The sequence below is a fragment of the Danaus plexippus genome, chromosome Z (assembly GCF_018135715.1).
Source record: "Danaus plexippus chromosome Z, MEX_DaPlex, whole genome shotgun sequence".
In the NCBI taxonomy this organism is placed as follows: Eukaryota; Metazoa; Arthropoda; class Insecta; order Lepidoptera; family Nymphalidae; genus Danaus; species Danaus plexippus.
In genome coordinates this window covers 12,117,064-12,130,064 of record NC_083559.1, presented here as the reverse complement: position 1 = coordinate 12,130,064, position 13,001 = coordinate 12,117,064, and the positions used below count along the sequence as shown (strand labels likewise).

Genomic DNA, 13,001 nt, shown 5'->3' with positions numbered 1-13,001 from the left:
AACGGTGCGCATGGCCAAGAGGAAAAGTCGTAGGAGGGTCTTCCGTGCTCCATTCAATGATGCACACGAGGGGAAATAAACGAGATTATGATACATGGGCAGCCAGTGGAAATCCAGGTATAAATTTCAATAAGAGCATCAACAATAAATAAAGATAGTTTATTTTATATTTGAAATGAAATAATAATATATATTTTTTTTATGAATAAAACTTTTTTTTTCTAATATAATATAATTAATATCCAGGTTGGGATTATGATAGCGTATTGAAATATTTTAAAAAATCAGAAAATATTGAAATTCCACATTTGGTAAATGACAAAAAATATCATTCAACTCAGGGGCCGATGACAATACAAGAGCCAAGATGGCGAACCCCACTATCAGATGCCTTCCTTGATGCCGGAGTCGAAATCGGTGGAAATATTAATGATTATAATGGTAAAACACAGATTGGGTATTCCATTATTCAATTTACTATGAAGAATGGAACTAGAATGAGTGTCAGTCGAGCTTTCTTACATCCTATAAAAAAACGACGTAATTTTAATATCATTAAGAATGCTTTAGTGACCAAAGTTCTCATAGATCACAAAAAAAAACGCGCTTATGGCGTACAATTTGAAAAAGATGGTAAACAAATTGTAGTAAGAGCAAAACGAGAAGTGATTTTATCCGCCGGATCTGTGAACTCTCCACAGTTATTGATGCTGAGCGGAATAGGACCAAGGGATGATCTCATGAAAATAAATATTACGACAGTCTCAGACTTACCGGTAGGATACAATTTGCAAGATCACTATGCGTTGGGTGGTCTAACTTTCATAATCAATACAACAGACTCTCTTAGATTTGAAAGAATTGCAACCTTGAATAACATCATTGAATACTTTTGTCATCACACCGGTCCTCTAACAGTTCCGACCGGTGCGGAAGCACTTGCTTTCATTGATACCAAAAATCCAAATAATAGAAATGGTTATCCTGATTTAGAACTATTGTTCGTGGGCGGTTCAATTGTTTCCCAAAATGCTTACCGGTACGCATTTGACATCGATGACATTTTGTATGACACAGTTTATAGACCAATTGCCAATAGTGATACCTGGATGGTATTTCCAATGCTGTTACTCCCTAAATCGAGAGGCTACATAAAACTAAGGAGTAATAAACCACACGACAAACCAATTATCAATCCAAACTATTTTACTGACGGAGGACACGACGATCATGTTATATTGTATGGTATAAGGAAAGTATTACAGTTATCACAAACAAAAGCTTTTCAAAAATATGGGAGTAAACTTCACGATATTCCTATTCCTAATTGCGCTCAACACAAATTCGATTCAGATAGTTATTGGTTATGCGCTATGAGGGCACTAACGAATACTATATACCATCCTTGCTGCACAGCAAAAATGGGACCAAGTAATGACCCTGAAGCAGTCGTCGATTCACGTTTGAAAGTCCACGGTATGGAAGGTCTAAGGGTTGTGGATGCTAGTATAATGCCAAATATTCCTGCGGCCCACACAAATGCACCCACAATGATGATCGCTGAAAAGGCCGCCGACATGATAAAAGAAGACTGGGGTATACCCATACCAATATCAAACTGATCAAATACTATGATTTGTTTAAGCATATTTTATATAATTGTATTATCATTCTTAAATAAGGTTTATTTAAAATTAACTAGATTCACAAAGTCAGTTTTAGAGATACGACATTCAGGTTTGATAAAACAAGAATAAAAGTCCTTATTATGTAGTTTTCAAGGTAACCCACTTTACTGGACTTTTTATCTATCAAGATGAATGTAATTTATATAAATTATGTTTAATTTCATATACATAGTTTACATATCAAATGATTCCTATATACTTAAATATATATCTCTTCAGAGACATTTTTGTTTAAATTAAAACATGTTCTTTTAATAATTTACAGAAGTATTTTTTTAGTAACTGTTATATAAAGATTGTTCTTTTTTTTTCATCTCTTCGTCTTTTATTAGTACATCGACCCCTATGAATACTTAAATTTCATTAAAGCTCCTCAAAAATTTCTATCTTTATCAAACACTTAGAAAGTAATTTATATTTTAAATGTATTTGTATGAATCCAAAATCCTCTAAACAAAATATATATATATAGATGAACTTACAATAATAGTTCTTTGATAAGTCTGGAAAGAATGTGTTATTGTTATGTGATGATATTTTAAATCTTAAAAACGTTTATATAATAATAAGCATAACAAAGAGTCCCAAATAAATGTTAATATGGTAAGTAATCTGTACGAATCAACCAAAAAGAATTAAAGAATTGTAATTTAAAGCTACATTTTGTAACTTTTAGTTCTTATTTAGTTCAACTGATCTTAAATAAAAAGATTTCCACCGTATATCGAACGTAGTCCAGGCAATTCACTTATTAAATACAAAGACATTTACAAAAATGTAGTTTATAGTAAAAGTCATTAATAAATAAACAGGAAATCTTGATTCAAAATATTTTTACCTAAAAGAATATATTAACAATAAATACTTTTTACACGATTTATCTATCTAAGAAACGACAGTAACAGAATGGAAAGGATCAATGTTAATCATACTGAGTTAATAGGTTGGTTTATATAAAAAAATTCATCATGCGTAAAAAGACATATTTTTCTTAAATTATAATCTGATTGGCCTCTTTACAATGTATCGATAATAATCGTCTCTACAGAGATCATCTCAGTACCTACAGTCGCAATAATCATAAAACAAATCATCAATACCTTATATAATTAGACCCTAAAAATATACGTAAGTACTTAAAAAAACAAAAAGAAAATCCTTGAAAATTTTTACATTTAAATTTTAAACGAATTTCAAGCGTCAAAATTATATTTATTATTTTAATTGTCTTCTCTGTCTCGCTAAAAATATCCAAACCCACACAAAAATACAATGTTTAACGAACACATTTTTGAAAAAAGTAACTTTTTGAAGTTGTTTTACCAGTATAATTTATTAATTATACTTAACTACATATATTAAATGTTTAAAAATCTCTGAAGCAAAAAACGAACGATAAAACAATTACATGATTTAGTGAGACATTTTCCGCGCAAGCAATCCATGGAGCTACGTCATCAACCAGAGGTCGTATCTCCTATACAATATAACATGGTCCGTCAAGAGTTTATCCGCAGTAAGGAGCCGCCAGGTCCTGCGATCCATCGGCGATTTTTTACTTTTATTCCACTAATGCAGTGCGGTGCGAGTGTACATTTGTTTTGTGATATTGGATTTATTAAACGTTTATTTTAAAAGTAAGTTTAATGTTAACAAACAGAATTATAAATTTAATTCTATATATATATAATTTAATAGAATTTAATTAATTAATTAAATTTTATCGCAAATAACAACACACGACATACTTATGTTTTAAAAAAAATTATCCACCATTCGCATGTATTATGAGTCGGGAAATAGTATTTATATATCATTAAATTGAATTGTAATATTGAGCAATAAATATATATTTTAAAATTTCCCTTTTATGTAAAGGGTATAAATATTATTTACATAAAGTAGGATGATATGGATCGTGGGAACACCCTGATTATGTTTGTCACGTATAAACTCCTATTGAATACAAATATACCATCACTTGCACATAACACAATACATTTCGCTTTCATCATTAAGTAAAATTTTTAATGCAAATATATATTATAAGCACAGCAAAAGAAAATTCGCATAATACCTTATTTACTATATATATATATATATATATATATATATATTGAAGCCATTGCACAATTTCCTATCAACAACAATAAATCATTCACATATTTATAAGTACTTAATGTATATAAGTAAAAATAATAGAAATAAAATAATACACTTCTTAAACATACCACTGTACACGAAAACAAATATAAAGATGAGAGTCTCGCTTTATTGTAGCGTTTGAACTTTAAATGGCGATATACAACTATATATAAATTAATTTTAAGAGAAACAAGTCCACCGAAGGTTTTTAACAACATATTTCCATAATATAATTATTAATTCAAGTTTCCTTCACCCTTAATAGAATTCGACTATTGATTTATGGAGAAAATAATTTGAACATTATGAATCAAATTTAATTAATTTTAAGTTAATTTGTTATATTTTTATGTCCGTAGGTGGGTCTATATTTTATTATGAGGATATAAAAATTTATTATTTTGTAAAATTAACTAACTACTCTTGCGTTCATATAAGACAGTATCTAAATTACTTCAAACGAAAACCTCATTATAAATTTCTATAATTACTTAGCGTTTGAGAATTTAAGAAATTAATAAATCAGGAATAAGGTCGTAAAAGGTACAAACCTAGAGAAAAAATCCATGTATTTGTTCTAGCAGTTCAGCAGTGCTTGTAGGAAAACAATTTGTATACTCCCAAGGTAAAAAGCAAGCTACGCGAATCTTTTCGTTATTGAAATGACAGCAACAAAGACAAATTCAGCATATAAATTTGGATGATCACGTTCGGTATAAAAGAAGTCTTTCGTACCGAGTTAAAATTCTATCTACTTCTTGGGATAGAAGGGCCAAAGTTTTACCTCAATAAATGTGTAACCGCACTGAGGAGAATCGGCTATGAGTAGTATCAGTGGATATTTAGTGTAAAATGACGCCAAACTACCGGTAGCTGCCTAAATATGTTATAAATTTTTTAAATGTTAATTATGTAGGATTCGATATTTATCGGTGTTGTTTCAAAAGATCTCACTGAGGTCAGACTGATGGCTCTACTATAGCGTTACCCATTAATAAAAACGGTATGATTATTCAAAGCCGACATGCCTTTACTTTTTAAAGTAATAAAAATTTCTTTTATTTGTTAATATTAATTCTCATAATTCAGACAATTAATATTACTTTTACTGGTGTTAGTTATCTTGCGTTAAAAATAGTTTTATTAAATATTTCTATTACAGAAATATTTAATAATGTTATAAAAACAGGTTTATTCACAACTAATCAAATAACATTTCTATTTGTTGTTAATAGATCGTAATACGTTATCATTAAAACATAAATTTACTAATGGAGCTAATAATAATTTTTGAGTACGGGGTCAAGAACTTGGGCTTATTGAAAACGAAACCTAATTACGTGTCATTAAAGTTGTTTATTGATTTAATATAATATTTTTGTTTATTTCATTCTTTTAGAATTAATAGAAATTTCACCACATTTTCAAATATCAACTTTAGTAAAATTATCGAATTTTATGAGAAATATATAAACGCTTCAATCTAGTCGTATCGTCTTGTTTAAAACATTCACTGCTCTTAGCTTAGCGGACGTGCAGACATAAATTAACATTTTTACTATCCGTAAAATTATTTCTAACAGGTTGAAAGAACATAATTGTATTTTAAGTACATTTGATAACGATATTATTCTATAAGACTTCAATGATAAATGAGAAAATAATCAACATCTAATCATAACAAGTTTAAATATGGTTAATATATTTTTAATGTGGTCTAAATATTTTTAAAAAAGTTTCCGTGAAAAACAAATAATCTCTTTATTATAATAAAATGTAATGAATATTTATTTTATAAATGGGGTGAGGTTATTTATTACATACTGTTAACTGAAGTGAACTGTGACGTCCTGAGGTAAGCTAATGAAAATATCCGGTGTATCCTTACCACAATTTTTGAGTTATGGAAGTATGCCTATACTATTTTTTTTCTAATCTTTTTTGTTATCATTACCATCAGTGTAAGATAATTTCTTGTTGCTTTTTTTCTGGTTCTTCGTAGTAAATGAGGACTATAAAAACATTTATACCCGCGAAGTAATTGATTATTGTTGTGCAACTTTAATTGTTTATAAAAGTCCTAAGACACCGTTTTTCCTCTTCATTCTAGAAAAATTTATATAAATGCACCTAAAATACTTCTACTACATGTAAATTATATAAACAAATCATCTTATTCGTATACGACAAAAAAAAATAGAAATAAAATAATTTGCAATACGACGAAGAAGCATATGAGATCTAAGACTTTCGCGAGTATTCATTTTAATGAACTAATATTTTTCGGATTACACTACGCAAATTTTATTATTTTAAAGAAGCAATTGTTTTATACAAATTTATGGATTTACGCAATCAGTTCACCGTGGATAAAGAATTTTTATTATATTTTTTTATTTAGCACTTTATATTTCATTCGTTGGATTAAAAAAATATACTTTTAAATTACTACTTAAAATTTAAAGATAATTTGTTTTATGAACATATACATACACAGTTATAGAAAAAAAATATTTTAAAATAAACGTTATCGCAAACAAGACAAAAACAAATCATATATTTTTCTTTTCCACAGTTGAGCAACAACATAGCAAGGACTTTTTTTTAATTTCAAACGATGAATTATGTAACCTACATTTATTGGCACGTATCTATTATCCGTTTATAGAGCCAGCTGTAACAAAGTAGCCCTTTGCGAATCAAGGTTTTATCCTTTAATAAGTCATTGGTCTAAACAAGAACTAATTATTAAAATAACAGGATTGACAACTTGCATTGAACTACTATGTTTAGATAGTTATATAATTATATAGTTACACAGATTAATAATAAAAAAATATAGTACAACATTCTAAATATATGTAGGTATTCCTACGTAATTTTCTCTTATTAATTCAATTTAACACTAGTTTTTTTATTTAAATATAAATTGTATTATGTTATATTATGACTTTAAACATCTCGAAGACAAAGAGTTATAATATCTTACTATTTAGAATGTATTAATATTTATAAATAAGACACAGCTATTTTAAGGTTGAGTTATTGCACAACTGAATGTAATCGATAACAAGACGAAATATAAAGTTTCATTTGTTCAATTTAATCTTTAGTAGCATTAATATCAATAAATTTGGATGACAGAATAAACTTAGTGCCTTAAAAGCAGTACCTTCACAAATTCAAATGCTTTTATAAAAAATAACATCTGAACGTTAACACGAACCTCAATATATATATACAATAAAATCACATTTATTATTCATATTGAACTTGAATATATTTTAAAAGAAAGAAGCGATACCGGTGCTAAAGGTTTACATGTTTGTAGCTTCACATTAAATAAGGATCATTTCCAGTTATTATATATAATTTAATTTATTCAGACCTATTGCGTGAGATGACTGTGGCAAGGATAGTAAACCTGATCTGTCAAGAGGTATCCGAAAGGAAAATATTAAAAACAAACCATCAGACATGTAGTCATTTTTAATTATATTAACCAATTTTATCAGTTTGGTGTTATCGAAGACTTGTATTTTTTGTCGAGACGTGTATCAAAAACGAAACGGAACCTTGATCTTGACGCGAACAAACCAAAGCGTTACATAACACTTATCATATATTACTACATACAAAGATAATGCATTTAATATGGTTCTTGCAATTATATTACAAATATATTTCAAAATGTAACATATCTACGAGACCTGTTGTTTATGAACGGTTATTAATATATTAAATATAGACCTTTTTTTTAATCACGACTCTTTATTCATCTTAGTTCATAAAGTGAAAGACAAAAAAATGCTGGAACATCTACAACTTAGATAATGAAGGTTACACTTCTATTTACTTACTTATTACTTTTTGTTACCAATTCAATACATTTAAGGACTGATTTCACCAACATTATAAATATACACAACTCTGTTAGGAAAATGATATATATGTGTGTATATAATAATTATCTAATTGTTAGTACTTGTATTTATAACAATACTAAATCAATATTAATTACCTTGAAGTGTACCTATTTATTTATAAATTAATTACGATAACCACAGCCTCAATAGCCAGGTAAGTATAAAATTTTTATTCACATACGTTATCCAGGCTAAGGTTAGTTTTAAACGTCCGTTACGGGGCAAAGATCTAATTCAAGAACCTCAACAGGAAACTGCGACCGTTGGATTTTCTTGTCATCACAATTTAATATACTACATCAAACTATCAAATCAAATTTTTAACAATATTATGTTAAATAATTATATTGTAATATCATGCATTTATCTTTGTTTGTATGTGTTTATACACCTATATAATGAAGTAAGTGAGTGACCGTATCGTAATTATCATGTTTCTTCTCACATTGACGTTCATAACACAATTGAATACTGACACAGACAAGAAATTTTTTAAAGAAATATAAAATTACATGATTGGACATGTCCGGTCACGAAGTTCTGTTGTTGGAAAACCCTCATAGTAAGTTTCCCATTTTAAAATATGCGTAAAACAATTACATTACCTGTAATTGTTGGATGTGGTTTATTAAATCACGAAGTACTATGTTTATCATATTTGTTTTTAATTATTCATATAATCTATAATAGAAATATTTGTTTTTTTTTCTATGATAACTACATATATAGTATTGGTTATATGGTATATGACAATTACATATACTATGTATGTATACGTAGTTATCGTATACCATAGTATATTTATTCCAATTTTTTTTATATTAAAAACGCTCAAAACCTCACATTCTTAGTCCTTTTTGGGCGTCACCAAACAAAGAAGAGAGTAAAACCTAGTTATTGACACAAAGTGTAATTTACAAGAATTTCCTTTTTCCTATTATGCACCATTCGACAATTACATTCAACGTAATAAGAATTATGCCATGAATTTATTCATTAAAATCATAAAAATAAAATAAAATAGCCTTATTATAATTAAATGCCTAGCGTAGACAAGAAAGTCAATAATAACTTTATCTGCTTGAGGAAAATAAAAAATCATGATCTCAAATAAGAATGGTGAAAGTATCATGGTTAATGTGTAAATTTTGCTTATATAATGCAATTTTATAAATAAAATTATATATAACAATTTGTTAGAACAGTTGTTGTTATCAATAACATTATAATTATATTTTGTTATTCCTTTCAGATGTGGAGCCATTGGATTCTATGTTTCAAGGTTTTGTTTGGAGTTTTACTATTTCCATCACCGAGTAAACTTCAGTCCGTCAACCCGATAACATCGTTTATGAATTTCTTACAAGAAGGTACGAATCAACGTGACAATGAACCACCCGACCAAGTTAATTTGTTGACGGAGTATGACTTCATTGTTGTTGGTGCGGGAACAGCTGGGTGCGTTGTGGCTAACCGATTAACAGAATTAAAGGACGTGAAAGTTCTACTCTTAGAAGCTGGAGTTAATGAGAACTACGTTATGGACATACCAATTCTTGCAAATTATCTGCAGTTCACTGAAGCGAACTGGGGATACAAGACGAAACCCTCGAAAAAATATTGTGCAGGTTTCGAAAATCAGCAATGTAATTGGCCACGCGGAAAAGTTGTCGGTGGATCAAGTGTCCTAAATTATATGATATACACACGAGGTGCTGCAGATGATTATAACAATTGGGCATCAAAAGGTAATGAAGGCTGGGGATGGGACGATGTACTGGATTATTTCAAAAAAATTGAAAATTACAACATACCAGCCTTTGACGATCCTAAATATCACGGCCATGACGGCCATGTTAATGTAGAGTATGCACCATTTCGTACAACAAAAGGAAAAGCTTGGGTTAAAGGGGCCCAAGAATTAGGCTTTAAGTATAATGATTACAATGGACAAAATCCAAGTGGTGTATCTTTCCTACAACTGTCTATGAAGAACGGAACAAGGCACAGTTCCAGTCGAGCATATCTTCATCCTATAAAGAAAAGAAATAATTTACACGTATCTAAAGTGAGCATGGCTACGAGATTACTGTTCGATACAACAAAAACTCGTGTAATTGGAGTCGAATTCGAGAAACGAGGAAAGCGTTATAAAATATTAGCAAAAAAAGAGATCATTGTATCGGCTGGTGCAATCAATTCACCTCAACTCCTCATGTTATCAGGAATAGGCCCTAAAAAGCATTTAGAGTCACTAAATATTCCAGTTGTAAAAGATTTACCTGTAGGATATAATTTAATGGACCACATTGCAGCCGGTGGACTCCAATTTATTGTTCAACATCAGAACCTTAGTCTGTCTACTGGTTATATTTTAAACCATTTAGAATTGGTATTTAAGTGGATGCGGAATCATAAAGGACCGTTGTCTGTGCCTGGTGGTTGCGAAGCATTAGTATTTTTGGATTTAAAAGATAGATTTAACGTGAGCGGCTGGCCGGACTTAGAACTGCTTTTTATAAGTGGGGGATTAAATTCAGATCCTTTGTTGAGAAGAAATTTTGGTTTCGATGAACAAATATTCACAGACACCTATACAGCTCTAGGTAATAATGAAGTTTTTATGGTTTTTCCAATGCTGATGAGACCAAAATCAAGAGGCAGGGTAATGTTACAAAACAGAAATCCAAAGTCACATCCGATATTAATCCCAAATTACTTTGATGATCCAGAAGATTTGCAAAAAATTGTGGAAGGCATCAAAGTGGCAATTGAGATAACTCGTCAACCGTCAATGAAAAAGATACAAACGAAATTGTATGACGTCCCTATCGCTGACTGTCTGAAGTATGGGCCTTTCGGTAGTGACGAGTACTTCGCGTGTCAAGCACAAATGTTCACTTTTACAATTTACCATCAAAGTGGGAGTTGTAAAATGGGTGTCAAAAGTGATCCTACAGCGGTTGTAGATCCTAGACTAAGAGTACATGGTATAGAAAATCTAAGAGTAATCGATGCTAGTATAATGCCAGAAATTGTTTCAAGTCATACAAATGCCCCAACATTCATGATAGCAGAAAAGGGCGCTGACATGATTAAAGAAGACTGGGGGAGAAAGTCGCAGAACATGTAAATGGAACTAAACTGTTGGCTGTGAGGGATTGTAGTTTACTGTGACATAAATTAAGCTGATAATCCCTATTCACTTTAGTAGTTTTAATTTTTGGTATATTGAAAATCAAAAAAACCTACCTCACCAAATATGAATAGATATATAATAAAAATGTAATTAAATGCATCTAGATAAAAAACCTTTGAAAATTTAAATAAAATTATATATTAAAATTTCATTTAATAACATCTAATTGCATTTATGACATTCTGAAGAGTGATCCTTGGATCAAAATTGTAGCTAAGCTAGTAATGTAAAAACCTTATGTAATTTTCCGCAAATGTAATTTTTTATTTACCAGAATCTTAGGATAAAATATTGTTGCGGTGTTCAAATTATTATTTTACTACGGTGTCTCAGTTATATGTACATGTACAAATAGAATAAGGTTTATTTATTTTATAATAAGCTGACAAACAGCACGGTGCGTATCTTACAAATAAAGAGTATAATTATATATCTGTTTTATTCATTCTTTTTCTTTAACTAAATAAATATGGATGTATGATTAGAAATGATAAGACTTGGACAAAATTTCAGTAGAAGTCATCACAAATGTGATCAAATACTAAGTCTTATTACATTGAAAAAGGAACTGCGGTCAGGATGACAATAATCGTTGGCTAATAATATTATGAAATCACCGATAGCAATTTTCAGTAACTTTTCTTTAAAACCTGTCATCTATTCAACGTATAATAAAGTAATTTAACTGAAATACATTAATATTAAGGCATCTGTGTAATAAATGGTAGTAAAATATAATGAGCTCGCATCGCATCGCTAAGCATCGCATCATTATTTTACATTATACATACACTTATAAAGAAAAAATTAAATAATCTTCAAAATTTATTTCTTCCCGGTTGCGCATATTGTTACTTTATTTTTGTAAATCCAATTTATCAAAAACCTAAATATTAAAGAAAGTGCAAGTACACAATTATCATTTTGACTTAAAATATCAGCAACAGCTCCATCTTACGGCAAACGTTAAAACTATTACAAATAGATCTGTAGCAAAGAATTCATTTCGCAGATAAAATTTATAGTTTTATTTGCCGCTAGAGGGCATTTTAAATACAAAGATAACGAACAAACTTGAAAAGACTAAAATATGATTAAAAAATTCGCAGCCATGATGTTATATTAAAATGTTCTAAAAAATTTCGCAGCTATAACTATGTACTATACAACAATACGCAAGAAAAGTTAAATACAAATATATGAGCACATCAATGAAAAATCAAGGGAATGAAATTATACGGAATCAGAGGCGGCAACAAGAGATTCCAGTGCGATTTAAACCATAGCATACAAAAAAAACATTAATCGAAGGAAGGGAATTTGGTTTCAATTACTAAAAGTAAAATTAAAAAAATAAGACGACATTCTTACAGACAGCAATAAAGATTCGACGAATAATAACAAAGTAGAGATACAATCAAGGAAAGGTCTCCAAGGCCCTTAATGGTAGTTATTATAATAAATATGGATTACAAGCAAATTAATTGTACCCTTCGCAAACTTGGTTGACATGTTACATTATGTGTGAAGTGGCATTTCTTGGTTTAAGATTCTTTACATACAAACACATGTGAGATTAAATACAAAAAATACTTTAACAATTATACCATATATTTATTTTATCAAAGTTACGTTTACTGAAAACTTAACAAACGGGAGAGGAATGCTAGGTGAAGAAATGTATTAGTGTTCTTCTAATGAAACAATATTTTAGGGGTTTGTTTAACAAAATGATAAGTCTTACATTGTATGACGTCAATAGTCGAAAATACGTTGAATGGTTATCGATCTTCACAAATTATGGTGTGAGTAAAGCATCAAGTTCTTGAATCGACTGAACAATCAAATTGTACTACAATCTCCTTAAAATAAATAAAAACCACTAAACCATAAATACTGTTATGTTCAATATTAATTGATACACGGAATTTATATGAAATATAAGTACACGCACAAATATATATAAAAGAATTTGTTCTTATTTTTAATCATCATACAATGAAAAATATATATAATGTTATAAATATAAAGCCTTAAAATTAC

The 13,001-nt window shown here is 29.4% G+C and overlaps 3 protein-coding genes across 4 annotated transcripts in view; 2 read left to right on the top strand and 1 right to left on the bottom strand.

Moving 5' to 3' along the window:
• LOC116777482 (flotillin-2) overlaps window positions 1-13,001 on the bottom strand; it is a 127,573-nt gene that overhangs the window by 97,234 nt on the left and 17,338 nt on the right. The window lies entirely within an intron of this gene.
• On the top strand, window positions 320-1,677 carry LOC133319969 (glucose dehydrogenase [FAD, quinone]-like). The gene has a single exon (XM_061526407.1). It carries the CDS (start codon window positions 348-350, stop codon window positions 1,620-1,622), a length of 1,275 nt encoding a protein of 424 aa, XP_061382391.1. The 5' UTR covers window positions 320-347; the 3' UTR covers window positions 1,623-1,677.
• Window positions 3,189-11,388, top strand: LOC116777476 (glucose dehydrogenase [FAD, quinone]-like). Of its 2 annotated transcripts, none has more exons than XM_032671033.2 (2): window positions 3,189-3,325; window positions 9,012-11,388. In XM_032671033.2, exon 2 carries the CDS (start codon window positions 9,012-9,014, stop codon window positions 10,890-10,892), a length of 1,881 nt encoding a protein of 626 aa, XP_032526924.2. In that variant the 5' UTR covers window positions 3,189-3,325; the 3' UTR covers window positions 10,893-11,388. The 2 variants fall into 2 exon arrangements, with proteins under 2 accessions (XP_032526924.2, XP_032526925.2); XM_032671034.2 differs by lacking the exon at window positions 3,189-3,325 and adding an exon at window positions 8,190-8,321.

What these genes read in the sequence shown, in the direction of transcription:
- LOC116777476 (XM_032671033.2), top strand. Translation starts at nt 9,012, where the DNA reads ATGTGGAGCCATTGGATTCTATGTTTCAAGGTTTTGTTTGGAGTTTTA.
- LOC133319969 (XM_061526407.1), top strand. Translation starts at nt 348, where the DNA reads ATGACAATACAAGAGCCAAGATGGCGAACCCCACTATCAGATGCCTTC.